Source organism: Myripristis murdjan, chromosome 7 (genome assembly GCF_902150065.1).
Source record: "Myripristis murdjan chromosome 7, fMyrMur1.1, whole genome shotgun sequence".
Taxonomy (NCBI): Eukaryota; Metazoa; Chordata; class Actinopteri; order Holocentriformes; family Holocentridae; genus Myripristis; species Myripristis murdjan.
In genome coordinates, this window is record NC_043986.1 from 8404894 (window position 1) to 8424630 (window position 19737).

The 19737-nt window shown below is 43.6% G+C and overlaps 1 protein-coding gene across 3 annotated transcripts in view; it reads left to right on the forward strand.

Moving 5' to 3' along the window:
- Window positions 1–19737, forward strand: part of sema3b (sema domain, immunoglobulin domain (Ig), short basic domain, secreted, (semaphorin) 3B) — a 110434-nt gene that overhangs the window by 81348 nt on the left and 9349 nt on the right. For all 3 annotated transcript variants that reach the window (XM_030055901.1, XM_030055903.1, XM_030055902.1), the window contains 9 exons: window positions 120–277; window positions 2443–2505; window positions 13290–13409; window positions 14521–14614; window positions 14770–14889; window positions 15093–15235; window positions 16006–16120; window positions 18271–18340; window positions 18457–18601. In XM_030055901.1, the coding sequence (XP_029911761.1) occupies window positions 120–277; window positions 2443–2505; window positions 13290–13409; window positions 14521–14614; window positions 14770–14889; window positions 15093–15235; window positions 16006–16120; window positions 18271–18340; window positions 18457–18601 (1028 nt within the window). The remainder of the gene's footprint in view (window positions 1–119; window positions 278–2442; window positions 2506–13289; window positions 13410–14520; window positions 14615–14769; window positions 14890–15092; window positions 15236–16005; window positions 16121–18270; window positions 18341–18456; window positions 18602–19737) is intronic.

Here is a 19737-nt window from a genome sequence, read left to right on the forward strand (position 1 = left end):
GACAAAAATGCCGAAAAACCTTAGCAGCTGCACTTATCCAATCCTCAATCTACCTTTAAGACCTGGTGTCACTTTCTCCTCTAAAGCCTGACTGACTCCTGTCCTTTCTGTGTTTGCAGAGCTGCAGCAGTTCCACGGGGTGCGGCGGTTCGAGCTGGAGCGCTCCTGCTGCTTCAGCGCTCTGCTACTGGACGAGGAGAGGGGCCGGCTCTTCGTCGGGGCGAGGAACTTCCTGCTGTCGCTCTCGTTGGACAACATCGCCAAGCAGGAGCACAAGGTGGGTCCGGGCACGAGTCCGCGGTCACTCCAGTTGAATGTGAAAAAAGGGGGAGCTAAACATCCTCTCATTGGTTTCTCGAGGTTTCCATCTCAATTTGATGAGTTCGCTAAAATCTTAAGTGTAAGATAATAGAATAGGGCAGCTCCGTCAAGGCTACTCAAGTTAGTAGAGGTTAGAATTGATGACTGTTTGGGACACAAGTCGGACTTTCACTGCACCATAAAAGAAAATACTAAATATATCTGGATAAAAATTAAATGTTGCACTATTTCAATTCCTGCTGACCCTTTCTAGACATCGATAATGGTCAGAGAGTGTCTAACGGCCCTACAAGGAACTTTCTTTCATTCTTGATTGATTTTGGCGCCCCCTTTGGACAAAAGTGGTACTGCATTTCCCACGAGCACCACCGCCTCGTGTTGTAAAGATCTCGGTTTGACCTTGTTTTGTGTGCAAATGAAAGAAAGACATCGACATAGAGGAGACACTTCTATGTACATCCTGAATCACGGCTGCAGCAAAACATTCAAACGTTTGGTTTAGCTTCACTAAGAAAAGCGACGTCTGCATTGTAAATCATTTTGTCTGGTTTCGTGGGGATAAAAATGATCAAAAAACTACCGATCTTCTCACGGATGGTCTCATTTGCTTATGTAGGTCATGTAGAGGCATCAATATTAAACTGAAATTGTTTCATAACAGATACAAACTCTTTGTAGTTGCTATTAAAAAAATGACTGAATTAAATCTTTAGTAAAGCTGTCCACGACTGAGTGGGTTAGAACAATGACGTAAAAAGATTTAAAAAGAAAAAGAAAAAAATGTATATATTGGTTTATAGCAGCTATTTACTATCTTATGAGGAGCTGAGGGTAGAGATTTTAGGGTCAAGAGATGATGACGGATAATGAGAAAGGCAGAGACAGAAATATTGGATTAAGAAAGAGCAAGACAATTAAAGATAAGATAATTAAGAGAAAATTAAAGCAGCAGAAAAATGAAAAAAAAAAAAAGAGAATCTATCAGAAATTACTGTGGTCATAAATATTTGAATGAGAACTTGTGATAGAAGCCTTTGAATTTTGGGTTATGTAATAAGTTTAGAGTTGCAAAGCTGCATGCACGTGCTCATCTGTGTGCAGTGTGCACACACCAAAGTAAACAGTTATGCACACAAGCATGCAAACTCCCAAGCACACTTTGTATAGTGTAGCACACACACAGACATGCACACACACACACACACACACACACAAAACCGTCGCTGTATGTACAAAGAAAACCCTGTAAGCATCCATCTGCAGCTGTGCTGAGAGAATTACGAGCGTGGTGCGCTGGATTTGACGCTTCTTTTGGCTTCAAGATTTATGGGCGAGTTTGATTTACGGACTGGGTGTGAAGATTGACCGTCATTGAGGCTGTTGTTTCTGGACAGAGAAGAGACGTTTGGATGAGGAGAGAGAGAGAGTAGGAAGGAAAGATGGGCGAGGATGAGCGAGGGCTGAATTCAAGGAGAGAGGGAGCATTTTTATGGAGGAAAGTAGAAAACGCATAAAAGCTTGGATGAAAACGGAGGGGATTGTGGTTTTTAGGGCGCACGGCATTTTCTGTGTTGTGGATCTGAACCCGCTGTGTGACTTGTTGCAGGTTGTCCCGCCGCGAAGCAAAAAGCCTTAAAACACACTCAGGAAACAGACAGGAAGAATAGTGAGGTGTTGAACAGGGCAGAGAGAATAAAAAAAAAAAGACAAAGATGAAGACGGACAGAAAATCCCAGACGGATCAGAAGGAGACGTGACAGAGCTATAAATATGAAATGGAAAAAGAGAAGAACGAAAGCATGACTGAGACAGAGAGTCTGTCTCTGTCTGGGTTTTTATTTGGGGTTAAGTGCCTTGCTCAAGGACACCCTGACACTAGCTATCAGTCAGGATAACTCACATATTTATACTTTGTGTTTTATGGAAAAATACTCCAGTAAAAGTAAAAATCCTACATTCAACAGACTCAGTGTGTAAGTGAGTAAAGTGTACTGAAGTAGGTAGTAATTGGGAAGAATGGCTCCTTTCAGAGTGTTTAATTACTGATGAATTATGTATTTAGTAGGTGATTTTGGGGGGGTGCCTCCTCACATCATGTGACCTTTGCCCTCTTTGTTTCAGATCTACTGGCCCGCCCCTGTGGACTGGAGGGAGGAGTGCAACTGGGCCGGCAAGGATATCAACGTAAGTAAATTTACTCCTCTTACTCTCCAACCTTTTTTTTCCCCTACTGGAGTCAGATGAGCTCTCACAAGACAGAAACGCTGAGTAGGACCAGACACCGTGTGCACATAATAATAGGTGCAGTTGTGGACCGGCCCTGTGGTGAGAACACTCCCTATACCTCCCTGCTCTGACACACACAAAACCTGATTCTGTCCGTTCGCCGCCGCCGAGCCAAAACGGGAAACAGTGTCCTGTCAGGTCAGGGTCGGACGGGAGTCAGCTTGCAGCGATCGTGCAGGGAGGCGCCCGTTTGACAGGGAACACGGCTGATGGTGGACATGCGTTGGATCAGAGGCCTTGTTCGCACTTGCAGACACATCAGATTTGTTTCTCGAATCAGATCTCTAAGACAGACTGCTATTTGTTATTTGCACGTCATTATCTACGCCGGTGACGCAGCTTTCCGAGGCAGAGGCAGGAGAAATGTACAGACGCCTCCCTGCAGACGCTTTATTTCAGCGTCTGTTGCTCTCTGTGTTGTCCTCCATTGGATTCTGCCCAGCTGCTCTGATGCACTTCTGTCACTCTGGATTTGACGTTGTGGTTGTGTGTCACGTTGGGAAAGACACTTTGATTGCGACGCATCTGTAGAAATCCGATTGGAATCACATTTCAAACCACCTCCAAATGTGATTTGGATATGATTCACAAAAGTCACATTTCATGCTTTTTTTTTTGGCTAAACAATAAAGCCTGGTGGACATTGGCCGGGACGAACCTGACCATGCGCTTGTGCACCGTTCATCCCTCTCCTCCACAGCCTGGACATCCTCCTCCTCCTTGTCCTCCTCCTCCAGATGAGGCTTTTTGGCCTGGGGGACAGCGGGGACTGATGTGGTCCGTGGTGGCAGCCTTGTTGGGATGGTCTTGTGGAGACGCCACAACTGAAAAGGCGTCCCCTTGGGCAGCATGAATTTACTTAGAAGCAAAAGCTCCTGCATCCTGGCTGTGGTCAAGGGCACGTCCCTCAGGAGAGCCTCCAACTCCTTGAAGGAGACAAACTCGTTGTTCTCCATGAAGGCGATGGAGGACAGGAGAGTGAGGGCTTTCAGCTTCTGCCCGGCGTCGAGGGTAGCAGGGCGCCGGGTCATGCACTTCGGCAGCCATGGCATGCCCTGCTCCCTGTACCTCTCAAACGTCCGGGAGTAGCACAGCCCTCGTCTCTCCATCTCCTGGAGGACGCACCCCTGCACCAGCTGGGTCTCACGGCCCTCAATGTAGAGCTCGATGAGGGACCTGTGGTCCCAGCTGGCAGGGAGGTTCTTTGTCTCCCACAGGCGCAGATGGGGGAACCAGCGGAGCTTCAGTTCCTCAAGCCGCAGAAGGGTCGATTTTGTGGGTGCAGAAAGTTTTTCCAAGTCGATATGACGTGCAGTTACGGAGATACGGGAGATTTTAACCATCATACCGTTAAACCGCTAACGTAAAATTATGCCATATTCCTGTAACCGTGCGGCGCATCGAGTCGAGGGTGGTACCGTTGGAATCGGAAGGGTGGATTATGTGGGGGTAGAAACCGTTTTCAAATCGATGCGACGTACAGCTGAGGAGTTACAAGCGATTTTGGGACGTTGGGAAAGACACTTTGATTGAGACGCATCTGTAGAAATCCGACTGGAATCGCATTTCAAACCAGCTCCAAATGTGACTTGGATATGATTCGCAAAAGTCAAATTTCATGCTTTTTTTTTTGGCTGTACAGATTTTTTTTTAAGTCAATCTGGATCCAATCTGGATATGCAAAAAAAAAAAAAAAAAAAAAAAAAAAAAAAAAGGGATTTGGGTCAGCAACAGGTGCTAGATATGCTTCTATGCTTGTGGTGAGGACAGAAAAAACAACTTACACAGCAGATTTAACAAAGCAAACACTGATTACATATGCATTTGTTTACACATATTGAATGCAAGTTTATTTTTACTGGACATTAGTCAGGATCACACTCGCATAACCTGGTACAGCCAGCCGATATCGCGATTTCCTTTCCAGGAGTCGTGAAAAAACCGTGTGGCCATTGGAAGCCACAAAACCAGTCAGCGTCCTTCGAGGAAGCACAGGCGTGGCTTAGGGCGGTGATGACGGGAAGAAGCGATTACAGAAACAGGCTCCAGTATGCTAAAAGAAAGCAATACACCGACCAGTATGCTTGCCTGCTTTCCCCACTGCGGAGGAAAAAGGGCCCATCGGACGCCTCAGAGCCTGAACTTGAACCGGAGACCTCACGGTTGTCGGACAATCTCTGCACCGGCGGGCCACCCTGCCACTTCCTGCGTCACTGAGATCTGTTCAAAGAAGAACAGCGTTAGGTCTAAGTCATATGGGATCAAACATCTGATTTTCTATTCTGATAAACAATAAAGCCTTTCTTTTATAAGAGTGTTTTGTAATGACGTGTGTAAATGCGATGCTCTCGATGTGGACGGAGAGCCTGGGCGCTGCAGCGCGGCTCGGCTTCACTGACCGACACGCAGAGGCCACCTCGGAGCCTGCAGACCACCCAGGGTTATGTTACACACGATTATCTATCTCCGTGTGTGTGTGTGTGTGCATGTGTGTGTGTGTAAACCAGAAACTCCTACTCTGATGTGCAAGCATGTGCCACGTTCAAAATGTGTCTGTATCTTTGCAGACGTATGCCAATATGTGTGTGTGTTGACCCTTACGAGCATATACATATATATACTTGTGTGTGTGTGTGTGTCTGTGTGTGAGTGTGTGTGTAAAACAGAAACCCTTCATCAGTGTGATTACACAGCTGTAGCAGAAAGACAACGAGCTCCATTCATACCACACAACACTGGCTCCGGTTTCACCTGACCAGGGGACTGTCTGAGAGCGTGTGTGTGTGTGTGTGTGTGTGTGTGTTTGCCAGCGGAGACAGGGAGTGGTAAAGAGAATTAGTGAAATTGCTCCAAAGGAAACTAGTGAGAGATAGAAGGAGAAAGAGATAAGAAAACAAAAAGCGAGGTTTAGGGGAATTTGGAAGACAAATGTTCCTTGAAAAGGCGGCGATTACTGCCTTTCTGACCTTCAAATGTTTTTCTTTTAATTTTTTTTTTGTTCAACACACACGCCCCACTCCACTCTTTGGACTTGTATTTTCTGGGTGAACACACACCGACAGCCACACACTGAGAGCTGAGCTGACCTCACACTATTGACCCTAATTACAGAGCAGTGAGTCTCTCTCTCTCTCTCTCCCTCTCTCTCTCTCTCTCCACTTTAGTCCTCCCTTCTTCCCATGCTCTCTCTCTCTCATGCCTCTCCTTGTTTGTTCTCTGGGAACCAGAAGTTTCTCATGTTGTTTACGACCCCTCGGTCCCTCCTTCGTCTTTCTCTCTTTGTCCGTCGCTCTCCATTAGGCGTCTTTGTCTTTTTAATCTGAACACAAAGTGGCCGTCTTGTCTTCCTCCCTTTCACAGGCTCTCTGCCCGTCTTAGTCTCGCTGTGTTTTCTCATATTCTCCTCTGTGCCCTTGGCCCGCTGGCATCCGTTCAACTCGTTAGTCTGTTTTAGTCAGAAACTGCTATTTCTTACATCTACTGTACACACAGACCGCACAAAATCAACTGCATGTGTACACACACACACACACTGTAAAAACACACATATTCATGCACAGACTTCTTACTTGTTAAAAGTTACTCTATTTTTATTTGTCACTTTTAAAAGTAACAAGTTTCCCTGTAAAGTTACTTTTTTATGAAATTTGAGCATCACTCACATTTATGGGGTGATATGGCTTGTACATTGTTGTTTTATGTTATCATGCAAACTTAAATTGTTTTTTCAGTTAGCAGCAGAGATATTTTTAACTGGCATAGACAAAAATCAAATGACATGAAACATTATGATTTTCTAGGTAAGGCGGTTTCATATTTTAAATGTTACCCCTAAATTAGCGTTCAGTAAACTGCAGATCCCTGTGATTGGCATCATAACAACCATTTATAAGTGAATTAAACCATCATCAAATTGATCTATTCCTCATTTTGCTGAGGACCTTGTGGAAACCCTGCACGATCCCCTGAGGCTCCCCAGACCCTACTTTGAAAACCTCCATGCAGGAAACCCCTAAAACCATAAACCTGACTCCTCTAACGAATCGCATGCACACACAAACACTTGACAGATGCACAGTCACTCACATAAAGACAGGTTTAACACACACACACACAGAGTGCAAAAAGGCCACATAGCATACACACGGACGCTGCCACACAAACACAGACAAACACACATAAACAGAGAGGGACAGCGGCGGTAAACAGAGGACAGTTCACTCAGACTCTCAGTCACCGCTCCGACTTCACACACTCCTCAGTGTTTGTCAGGATCACAGTCCTGCAGTGTGAGAGACGTGCTGTGTGTTTCCTCTGAGGAATCACTGGGTGACCGGCGATACGATACTATCACGATATTTTACCCACGATAACGATGGTATCACGATACAGGCGATTCTGTGTTATATTGTAAGATTGTCAGCTACGATGCATCGCAATATCTGTAACTGAAGAATAAAAAATACCCTGGAAAAGGCAAAATCATGTTCCAATAGGCAGGAATCAGTCGTGTTTTTCAGTATTTCAGTCAGCACAGTGACCGCACCTAAAGGCAGGAACAGATTTGCCTGATAGGAACTCAAATGTGCAAATTAAAGTTGAAAACTCAAATATCGATGCATGGCACAAGTGTATCGATAATATATCACAAGAGGAAGTATTGCGATATGTTGCATTATTGATTTATTGTGCCGTCCCTGGTGCCATCCCTGGAGAAATGTAGGTTTAAACAAACACACAAACAGGAAGTGAAGAGGAACAAGAAATCACAATCTTCACAATCAAAGGTAGTCAAACAACTTTCAACCTCTCTGTCGATCTAAACCAACATATCATGGCATTTGCCTAGTTTTATTTGCTTTCCTGTCCTGTCTACCTCTACTATCAAATATTAATATAATCCGCAATCTTATCTGTGCAGCATCATTTTAAAAAACTGGGAGACTCTTGAAACTCTAGTATGTCAGGAGCTGTTGTGCCGACACATATTACAGACCGGAAAGTGACTTTTGCCGCTTTGCAGCCTGAATTCAGCCGGATATTAACATTGTTTTGTTGTGGCCTCCATATTTCCAGCTGTGTGTGATAAGAAACCGCGGTGAGTCGGCTTTCCCAGGGTAAAATGATTCCGTTGATTAAATTTCATCATCGCTATTTGGGAATTCGCTTTTGTCGCTGAGACCTTCATTCACACACACACACAATACACTCTACAACAATTAGGAATAAATCGCAGAAGGAAGTCCCTTTCTTCCCTGATGGATTCTTCCCTGATGATGTTGTAGCTGTACAGTTTGCTGAAGGTCAGAGTCCAGAAATGGTTTCAGAAATCAATCCTCCGCAGAAGAAAAAAAAAAAAAGCCCGGTAAATGTCAGCGTGGTCGCATTGTTCTGTCTGACAGAGGCGATCAAAGGCATTCCTGGGCCATTACCCGGCTCTGTCTTGTGTATCTAATGGCTGTCTACTGTGCGCTCCTGTTCTGTCTGTGTGTTCAGTTAAAGGCTCTCCGCCATTAACTTTATTAAAAGGAAGCTGGATCACTGGCGCTCGCCCCTCAGTCGCCCTCACACACGATCGAGGCAGAGAAAGAGAGATAAAGTCGCTGCACATTCTCAGTGTCGCGTCACTTCGGCCTCATTTCATGTCATTTGAAGCTGAAGAGAAAAGAAATGCACTTGGCACTGTAGCACTGTAAGCCTCCAGCAAACAGCCACACAGCCATGATGGGGCCCTGACGTATTGGAGAAACCACACTTATGACACATAAACATTTCAGTGTGTGCAAAGCCACTTTTTAAACAATTTTTCAGTGGTTCAAAATAGGGATGCACTGATCCTGAAATGGGTTTTGGTGCTGATATTGGGCTAAAATGAAAAATCAGTACTCAAGATTTTTTTATCATATATTTGTTTTGGTTTTCCAGTACTGAAAGGAAATGAAATATTATTTATTGTTTGAAAATATGTGTATAAGATATTGTCTATTTCTATGTGTATTTGATTTCTGCAACTTGAAAATGACCGAAATAAAAAATTCACTAATCAAAAAAAAAAAAAAAAAAAAAAATCACTACCCAAAGCTGTCCCATACCAAAAACCCTGTCAGGAATAAAAGCAAACTATCCTGATTTTTGGTATTTTTGGCACACAGAAGCCTGCATTTCCTAAATGTGTGAAACAGAAGTATTTTACATCAATTATTTCGCTCAATGACTCCAAACTCAAGGTCCAAGCATGCAATTAGTGGATCAGACTGGCACTTGGCACCGGTACTTAAAGTTTCATACTCGGTATCAGCATTAAAAAAAAGTGGCATCCATGCATTCATAGGTCTGCATTACTGAGTCAATGCCAGTCTTGTGAATTTAGATATTTAGCAAATGTGTTTATATGATGTTTATGTCACCATATCATCACATTTCCACTTCAAAGGGTGCATGAAAACTCATTTGAGGACGATAAAGAGCAACATTTGGTGTTTGGATTCAGCTTCTCTTATTCAGTGCATCGTAATTCACTAAACAGCACTTGAGCCCAGCTTGTGTGATGGAAAAGGAGAGAGAGAAAGGAGAGAGGGGCAGAAGGAGGCAGGGGGATGAGAGGATAAAGAGAGAAAAATGAAGGAGGCCGGGTTAATCATTTGCGGGTTCAAAAGGAGAGAGAGAAAGGGGGCGAGAGACATCCACGTGAAACAAAACCACCGACGTGAGAGATGAAGACCTACAGCTCAGGCCGCTTTCAGGTCACAGCCCGCCTTGTGCTCACTGTTACAGCCAGTGCGTTCATGCAGGGTCAAAGGTCGGCTGGTGAACCCATTAAACACACACACACACACACACATACACACACACACACACACTGAGGCCAACCTCCCTGCTCGTTCTCCTCCAGATCTTTTAAAAGTCTTTCAAGCTTCTTTTCTCTTCGTACCTTTTCTTTCCCCCCTGCCTCCCTCGATTTTTTTTTTTCACCCTTTTGTCACATCAAAGAGGTGACTTTGTCAGGCCACTGCTCCGCTGACTCCCTCACCTTCCTCTGCCCTCAACACACACACACACACACACACACACACACACACACACACACACACACACACACACACACACACATACACACACACTAAGCAAGGGTTTAAAATACAAAGGGGGTAAAATTGAGGAGGAGGGTTGCTTGATCAAAGTTGGTGAAACTTGGCACGGGTGCATTTTATCAGAGGAACATGGTGTGTTTGGGGGGGGTGGAGCTGCAGGGAGAAAGGATTGGGATGCCTGGGACAGGGTCCAAGTTTAGGCAGCGGTGTGCATGTATGTATATATGTATGTGTGTGTGTGTGTGTGTGTGTCATTATGTGTGTGTCAGCCTGAGGGTGGAGACAAACTCAGGGTGTGTGAACCCCCTCTTTCTGTGGAAGACAGAGGTCTCTTCTGTGTTTGTCAACAGCTTACACACACACACACACACACATGCACGTGCACACACACACAAAAAAAACATACATACACACACATGCACTACAGAAACACATATGTATTCACACACCAAAAACCCCAACTCCAACCCCCTGGTGTCTTTCAAAGACTGAAAGGCAAGTCTTTGTTCCACAGCACTGAAGGGTGTGTGTGTGTGTGTGTGTGTGTGTGTGTGTGTGTTTTAGGCCTAATGAACCAGAAATCCGCTTGTTTCACACAGTACACAACCTGGCCTGTGTGTCTGTCACCTCAGGGTGGGGCTGACAGACAGACAGACGGACAGAGCAGGATGCAGAGGACTAAACCGAGAAAAAAAAAAAGAAAAAAAAGAATGAAGATGTTTGTGCAAACGTGTCAAAAGTGATTGAGTTGAACTGATGCAGAGAAAGGATTACATTAGATCCATTAGATCCATTTATTCCTGCATAAATATCAACAGAAATGACAGAACTGAGAATAAAGCGGTGCTTGGAAATATGAAGAGGAAGATGAATATATTAAGCTATATTAAGATAAGAGGCAGATTTTGTACCATCCAAATCATACAAACACACGTACACACACACACACACACACACACACTCACACAAGGGGTGGTTATGCATTATCCCAGTCGAAAGCCGAGGGTCAGATATTTGTCTTTATTAACTTCTCCTCCGGCGGCACCCAGGGGGCCTGCAGAGGCAGAAACCTGATCAGTGGGCAGACAGATGTTACCCTCAAACAAAAAAAAAAAAAGAAAAAGAAAGAAAGAAAATGCAATGGTTGCCGCCGTGTGTTACTGAACAGAAATGCCAGTCTTATTTTTTAGGAGATTTATCACTTCCCATGTTTACTGATGTGAATACGGACCTTAAATTCATCGAGGTCCAGATCATCGTCACTGACTGATGACACAACCCGGCTGCCAGGATAAAATCTTGCCATTTTACGTTCCTGCAAAACCAACAAAAACATTAAAATGTCAACGTTTCTGAGCCCAAAAATATGTCGCATACCAACATTTAGACTTTGGCCACGTGAGTTTGCTTCATTAAGTTCGTTTGCCACCAACACTACGTGGTTAAGGTTAGGAAAAGGTCATCAGTAGCATTAAAAACATTAGCTCAATAATAATAATACAGCTGTTGCTTGACTTGAACCCCAGTTTGCAAAAGCAATGTCCTGTTGCTTGTGCCATCTGTCACCTCACCTACCTCATACAGCTTATTTCTGGAACTATGTCTTCATTGCAGTGATATTTTTTTTTTTTTTTTCTGCTATATGGAAACAGGGGAAGTCGTCCTCCTAGGTTAAAAAAAAAACATTATATTTGTGTCATATATTGTGTAAATTGTCTCCTACAGCTGCTAAAAATCTCATTTACTTTTGAGATAATGCCATAATGCTAGATAATGTTGCCCACCACCACACCGACATATTGTGTGCTCGATTGTTTTGGGGCCAGCTGGAGCCAATGATCCGTTCAGGACATATGGATGATTTGATGACGGGTGATTTGAACAATGGGACAAATTCGCCAACATTTGTGGTGTTTCCATGAATGTGGGGACTCGTTCTGGCTGGAGGAGGAGGAGGAGACAGATGGAGAGCAGAGAAAAACACAGAGCGAGGCGGTCCTGAGTGTATACAGTAAACCTCCTCTCTCGGGGATCCGGCGCGGTGTAACCCGACTCCGAGATGGACAGATGTGTCAGTGGGTCAATAGCCGGGCGTACAGAGCCGGGGGTAATGATACTGATAACTGTGGAGGGGAAGGGGGATGGAGAGGATGGTGAGAGGAGATGGGTAATTAAGTAGCAGTTGTGTCGTCTTCTTCTTCCTCTCCTGTTTTTCTTCGGCCTCCTGCTCCTCCACTCCTCTCTGACAAGACTCAGTCGAAACTGGAGGCGTAAAGCGAGGCGGTTTCTGTCGGAGGAGAAGAGGAAGAGCAAAGAAGTGGGAGCCATTCAGTGTGTGTGTGTGTGTGTGTGTGTGTGTGTGTGTGTGTCAGAGCTTTAGATAGCTGCCTAAATAAAACAGGACCCAGCTGTTCCGAGTCGTGTCCGGAAAGGATGGAGGGCCGGGTCGGGTCAGACTGTTAGCCCCCCTCAGCTTTAGATTAAATTAGATTAGACTTGGAGTTTTCAGAGATTACAAAAGTTGCTCTGTGTGTGTGAGTGTGTGTGTGTTTCTACACAGGAGCATATGTGTTTCTCTTTGTGTGTGAGCTTGAATTTAAATAATTTCATTGAAAGTACAATTGTTTAAGTAAGAGATAACACAAGGAAATTTTTTAATGAATGAATGAATAAATAAATAAATAAATAAGAGATAGATATAATGCAAACATCAGTAATATGATGAACGTTTATCATAATAGACTCCTATCTGAAAAACATTTTGGAAACCAAATGGATCTCAATAATTTGTGATGCATTTGGTTTCAGATTAGGTTTCCAATTGTTTTTTTTGTTGTTTTTTTTTTTTTTTTGGAGAAATGTAGTTTCTGCACCATGGCTAGCTCCAGCAACACAGATTATATATGTATATATATATATATATATATATATGTATATATATATATATATATATACATATATATATACCCTTTTGACTTCCCCAAAAATGTAAAGGGGTGTGAAATGACTGTTTTTCATTACGTACGGTTAAATTGACAAGTTTTGTCAATTTAGAAAAACAGACGTTGTTAGCCATATTTAACAATCCAGAATGTGTCTCTGGTGTCAGTGCCTGTTAGATGCTAAATGAAACAGGATCCAAAACCCCCCTCCAGCAGATGAGCTTTAACTCCCTGCACCTTTTGACTGCATGTGTAGCTTCATGTGAACGTTTTACTCTCTCTATTCAAACACATTGCAGGCATGCCTGTGTATAACAGGGACAAAAACACTGTCATAACAATGTGTTGGAGCGAGCGGGGGACTCTGTGGTGTTGTCACAGGCAGAAGGGCAGCGAGGAGCTATGTGAGGAATGTACATCACTAAAGAGAGGGAGAGAGAGAGAGAGAGAGAGAGAGAGAGAGAGAGAGAGAGAGAGAGAGAGGAGTCAAAGTCAGTGTTTTTTTTTAATGTAGCTTGTTAATAAATGCTTCCTCTTTGGATGCACCGTGAGCTTGAGTGAATATTTTCCTGTATTTCCTTTGATTTCCTTTCATATTTTCCTTTATAAGACATGATTCAGTCCCGTATTTTATACATGTGTGTTTCAGGATGACTGTGTGAATTATGTGAAGATTGTGCACCACTACAACCGCACCCACCTGTACGCCTGTGGGACCGGGGCCTTCCACCCCACCTGTGCCTTCGTAGAGGTGGGACAGAAGATGGAGGTGAGGAATACACAAAAACACGTGCACACACACACACAGTTGTGTTTCCATCACTTCAGACGACATTACATTGACTAACATTCATTTCCTGGGGACTTCCCCTAACTTTAACTGTAACCACTACCTGTCAAACCCTAACCTTAACCTTAACTTAACCTAACCCTCAATTATCTTACCTTTAAGTCAAGTCCTCACCTTAAAATTAATGTTTTTCACTAAGGGGACTTGCTTTTTGTGTCCATAAGGGAGGCGAGTGCCCACAACATGACTGTGTAAACAGATTTATGTCCCCACAACATTAATAATACCTGGTACACACACTCAAACACACGCACACACTCACACACAACTAAACTAGAGCCATGCATTCTTGTGCAACAGAGGATGAAAGTGAGGACCATGCAGAGCTGCAGACACACGTGCAGCTTATGTACATTACATGCAAATCTCTCGTGCATCGGCATGCTACGTTGAATTAAGCAGCCAAACTGCAGTTTCAGTCCGAAAAGAGAGAGACGGAGTAATCCAAGCCAACAACAGGAAACGACCCTGAAATCTAAGGTTTAATGGGTATAAGGAAACAATTTTTTTGTCATCCGATAGCCAGCAGTTACTGCCGTTTGGAAAGCCTAGAATTACACAATGGGCTGAGGACAAACCACGTTGTCAACCGATTCTCAGCTTCCTACCACCAAGTCAGTGGAAACTCCACCGAGATTGATGGGACCGACAAACACATGTAGTCCTGTTGTCAGGCCTCCAACAAGCTACTGAAGCTGATTCACTTTTTTTTTTACTTTTTTCTCCAAAAAGAAAGAAAAATGTGCACTGTAGCCAAATAAATATAGTCAGAAGTTCAGTATTCACCTTGTTATTTCCTACACTAACATGAGGATGAATGGATAATAACTGAATATGTATTTATTTATTTATTGTGGGAACTATTCCTTTAAAGTTAAAAGCTTTAAAGGCATAGCTTGCAGGGCCGACATCACATTTCCTCCAGTGCCAGAACCTCAAACCCGGCAGGACAATGAGTGAGGATGTGAACCTAAATGAACAAAATGCCAAAATGCATCAAGATAAACTTGCTGTCCTCCGTCTCCCGCAGGACCATGTGTTCAGGATCGACCCGTCCAAGGTGGAGGATGGGAAAGGGAAGAGTCCGTATGATCCTCGCCACACCGCTGCCTCCGTGCTCATCGGTAACGAATCACACGTACACAAACACGAACTGTTAATGATGGTAATAATCACATTTTATAGCAGAATTGTCATCTAACATTGAGCAATTGAGCTTATATTTGTAGCTCACATCACATGACCAGTCAGTCACTGATGGATGAATCCTGTCTCCTAGGCGACGAGCTGTATGCGGGCGTGGCCACGGACCTGATGGGGCGAGACTTCACCATCTTCAGGAGTCTGGGGAAGCGGCCCTCCATCCGCACCGAACAGCACGACTCACGCTGGCTCAATGGTCAGTGTGTGTGTGTGTGTATGTGTGTGTGTGTGGGTCAAACCAGGGGTTATGGTTTTTTATGGTTATGGTATTGTATTCTGTGCCCCAGGCCTCTGTGATTTGATTTTTTTGGGTTCATCTAGCTGGAGTCTGATTTGTTTTAAGGTAATTTAATTTAGATGGTAACACTGACGTCCCTCTTCTTTGCCTCCATCCACCAGAACCAAAGTTTGTCGGCTCCTTCTGGGTGCCGGAGAGCGAAAACCCGGACGATGACAAGATCTTCTTCTTCTTCCGGGAGACGGCCGTGGAAGCCCAGGGCCTCGGAAAGTCCACTTATTCCCGCATCGGACAGCTCTGCAGGGTGAGGGGGCCACTTCAAGTGTGACGTAGCACACATTTTATGGGAGGGTCGTGTTATGGGATAAAGACTGACATGCTCAGCGTCCCTGAAAACTCCCAGAGATGTGAATCCATTGGACCCTCCATTGAATGTGTATGGGAGATATGTGAAATAGGGAGATATGTGTCAAGCAAAAAAAATTGGCACCTTTAGGAGCACATTTCAGGTCATTCTGAGTCAATTGAGATCATTTCATAACTAATACCTTCATAATAAAATAATAATAATAATAATAATTTCAGTTTTTACACAAACATCCTTTGACTATGTAGCCTATTTTTTCCCAGTTGAAGGCTATCATTATCATATGTGCCACTACTTGGAAAGGGCATATCTTTAATTGGCAGGCAATTTTAAAAGTCAGAAAATGGTAAGCAGCCGGCAAAAATTAAGATCTTGGAGAAATCACAGAAAACCATGTTCTAAATGTCTGAATTTTAACATACACATGTGTATAGATATCAAAGAATTGTGGGAAAAGCACAAAATCTGGGGGTTACCTCCCATTTGTTTCACATATAGACATATGAAATTATAGAGGGTATGAAATGAATTCATTAACAATCACCAGGCAAGTTGTGGTAAAGTGAGGGTCAATTCTGGAATTTCTTGACAGATTTAAGACACTGCAGTTGCTTTCTCCTTCTATTCAAAGAAGACCAATTACTATTTATCCTGTTGGGCTGATTGTCCTCTAACTTATTCTTAAATTTTTTTTTTTGCTTGACCAGAATGATATGGGTGGCCAGCGCAGTCTGGTGAACAAGTGGACGACATTCCTGAAGACCCGTCTGATCTGCTCGGTGCCAGGAGCCGACGGCAGCGACACGTACTTCGACGAGCTGCGTAAGTCCACCTGAGACGCCGCTAATCCCACGCGACGGAACATCTGCAACAGCGTTTCCCTCATTTTTGAATTAGCGATATCAAATCAGCGCCAACAATTTGCAAGTAATTGGGCGCGTTCGCACAAAAACACACACACTTTGAGGGGAATGCAGTTGAACTTCGCATGCGAGACTTGATGAAAGCCTGCACAGTGGCCTGAGATTACGTAAGATAAATGTGTGATGTAACAAGACCGCCCTGCAGATACCTCGAGAAACAAAAAAAAAAAAAGTTGACACAAAGCGGCCTGTTGATCCAATCTTGGAGAAAGCGTAGTGACAGAATCGCTGCCATTGCTGACCTCACTCCGAGCTCCGCAGATGGCCTAATACGGTTAAGGAGCGTGCTTTTATCTGAACTCACACAACAAAGTGGTGAAATTGGTCCAGTTTTCTCATTTTCCGACCCCACCTCGGGCTTCGGCTCTCCAGAACATTCCGCACCGAGATAAAGTAATCCAATTTTTCTGGAGTCAGGAAAAGCAAAAACAAAGTGCAGGAGCTGGCCCGAGTTTCTGACATTACTTAGTGCACTTGGAGCTTTATACGGAGGCACATTCCCTGATTTTGTCTCTCTTGCGACCCAGAGAAAGCACATGAAATTAACCAGGATTCCTGACCTCAATTGTAGATTACCTTTCAGCCCCCGCATTCCTGCAGACTTGGACAAAACATGAGTGAGAGATTAATTGGTAATATTTTCTGACCGTATCTGAAGCCAGCGTTTTGGCTGCGGGTCGGGATTCAAAATGAGTTGCAGGCCTGTTTCTGGTGAGTCTTAACATGACGAAAAGCACTAATGCGTTTTCATTAGAGCGGGTCCAAGGGCAGGAGCGAATCGCTAAAGTTTGGGTTGTGGGCAGAGGAAATTTTATGATAGAGATAACGAAGACATAATTTAGTTTAAAACGCACTTTGGTTCATCGTCGAACTTCACTACACCACAGTGTTTTGACTGGACTCATAAATACTCATGTTGAAGTGATAGACCTGAAGGCAGCATTGCTCATTTTTATTTATTCATCTGCTACAAATAGACAAAATATCTTTTAACCATGTCAGTCAGGCCAGGAAAAAGCCTAAATTTGCTTAATAGACTTTATTGAAATGCACCTGTTGTTATCATGCGATCTGTCCATCAAATACCTGCTCTGATAAAATTATTTAAATTAGATTTCGGGTCATTCTTACTGAATTAAGAACAGAATGCACATATTCTCATTCATGATAAGGGTGCTTTTTCAAATTATGTAGTGTGTGTTTTTTTAACAGATTTCAAGAAAACTCATTCAACCAATAGATATTTCTTAATAAATTTTCTCACATCTTAAATCTGCAGACTCTAGTCTTCTCCACAGCAACAGCAATAGTTAATCTCCAGCCAAGATTAATCTCTCTGACTCTATCTGTGGCCAATAATGTAATCTGCCTGGGTGCCTCTATCTTAACTCAGTGAAAGTTTAGCTAAGGGGAAAAATTTGTCTAAATTTCAAACCGTACCTCAGGCTATCTCTGTCCGCCGGATTCCCCCTTGTGAACAATGGGTCTCTTATCTCACCCAGGAGTTTCATGTCCGTACCTGAGGCAGCATTTTGTCAAACAGCCCCCCTTTAAAAATGAAGTGGCTTCTGATCCAAACCTAAACACAGCAGAGGTAAAGGTTAAACCGGTCAGGCTTTCTGCTGTAGGTGTGTCAACATATACACCATATATATAAACATATGTTTTTTGTTATTATAAGTACTGTAGAGGTTGTGGTGGCACTAATAGTCACTTATTTTATTAACGAAAAGGCCCAGAATCTCAGTGTCTCTTGTTTCTGGCGGGTGCCCACCTGATACGTGTAACAAATCGTTTTAATGAAACTAAATCTTGTTAGGTTTAGTTTAGTTTAGTCTTACAAAGCCCTGCTCAAGGCTATAATGGATTTTGTCCAGCACATTGAACGACCTGCCGCGACCCTCGGTTATCAGTGAAATGTCTCTTTAAAGTGGTTAGACATGGCCACAGGGCTTTGTGTATCTTTCTCTCAACCTTTGACTTCTCAACTGAAACCTCTGACCTGTGTGTGTGTGTGTGTGTGTGTGTGTGTGTGTGTGTGTCCTCCAGGCGATGTGTTCCTGCTGCAGACAAGGGACAGGAAGAACCCTCTGGTCTACACGGTCTTTTCCACTTCCAGGTCAGAGTTCATTCACATCATGGTCATATACATATATATGTGTGTGTTTGTGCGTGTGTGTGTGTGTGTGTGTTTGTGCACTGATATACTAACTCTCCTCCCCTTGTCCCCAGCAGCAGTGTGTTTAAAGGCTCAGCTGTGTGTCTCTACACCATGAATGACATCCGGAGGGCCTTCCTGGGGCCCTTCGCTCACAAAGAGGGGCCCAACTACCAGTGGGTCCCGTTCCAAGGCAAGGTGCCCTACCCTCGCCCCGGCATGGTACGTTGACGACAACAATAAAAATGAAATAAAATGATATCAGCACTGAGATGGACAGAGCGCTTATCTGATGGACAAGACCGTTTTTTAATTGTAGTGATAGTGGAGGGACATTTTGCACTTTGGCGACCCCAAGTGGCAGCAAGAGACAACTGAAGTTGCGAAAGTTTGGAGGACTTCATTACTCAAAAATCGAAACGTATTTTTTCCCTGTTTGTTGGGTTAATAGGTCTTTTCACTTCAGGTTAATCATTGTTGAGTTTTTATTCACTCATAAGTTCTGATTGTTTCACTTCCCTTGTGTTGGGAATTTTTCCCGTTAGCAGTCACACGGAGCATCTGAAATGAATTTGGGCAAACGGGGCGACAGATGGTGCGCTGTTCTCTGCTGCAGCCTAGTTTGTGATTTAGGCTGATGAGACAGGTCTATTTTTACATAAAACGTTTTGCAGTTTTAAAGGTGCACTATGTAAAACTGCTGAGAACTGCTAAGAGAGGACTCTTCAGACTCAGCTGACAAAAACTGTGGAATAAACATGATTTTATAATCTTATCAGTGAGTGGTTCGAGAAGGAGAACCACATAGACTCACCCATCAAATTACATGTCTGTTCCACTTTTCACTTTTCCACCCTTTGACAATTTTGCATTGTTCACCTTTGTGTGTAACTGTGCTGAATATTATGATATGACTCCAGCAGGCAAATTTAGGTGAAATCTAGCACTTTGTTTTAGTGTCTCAGATTAAAGCTTCCTCATCCATGAAGAAGAGATGGACGTGAAGGAGAGCAGACAGTTCACAGAAATCCTTTTTAAGCCTCGAGAAACCTCTTTATTGTTCAATGTACTGTCTGCAAGTAAATCTGTCATTACGGTTGGAGAGGTTTCCCAATGGACTGTTGCAGCGCAGCCAAACTGTACATTCGCAGTCCTCCGTATTAGACCTCATTTCACTCGAAACCTCTACACAATCCCTCAATCCTTGTAATATTTGGTTATTAGGGCTCTTACAGTCTGCTAAGCACACAAGCATAGCGTCAGCAGGATTTGCTATACAGTGCCTCAGCTTTGGCTGCTGTAACAGAACAATCCCCATTGTATGACTGCAGAATATTAGTTGTGTTTGGCCTACAGTA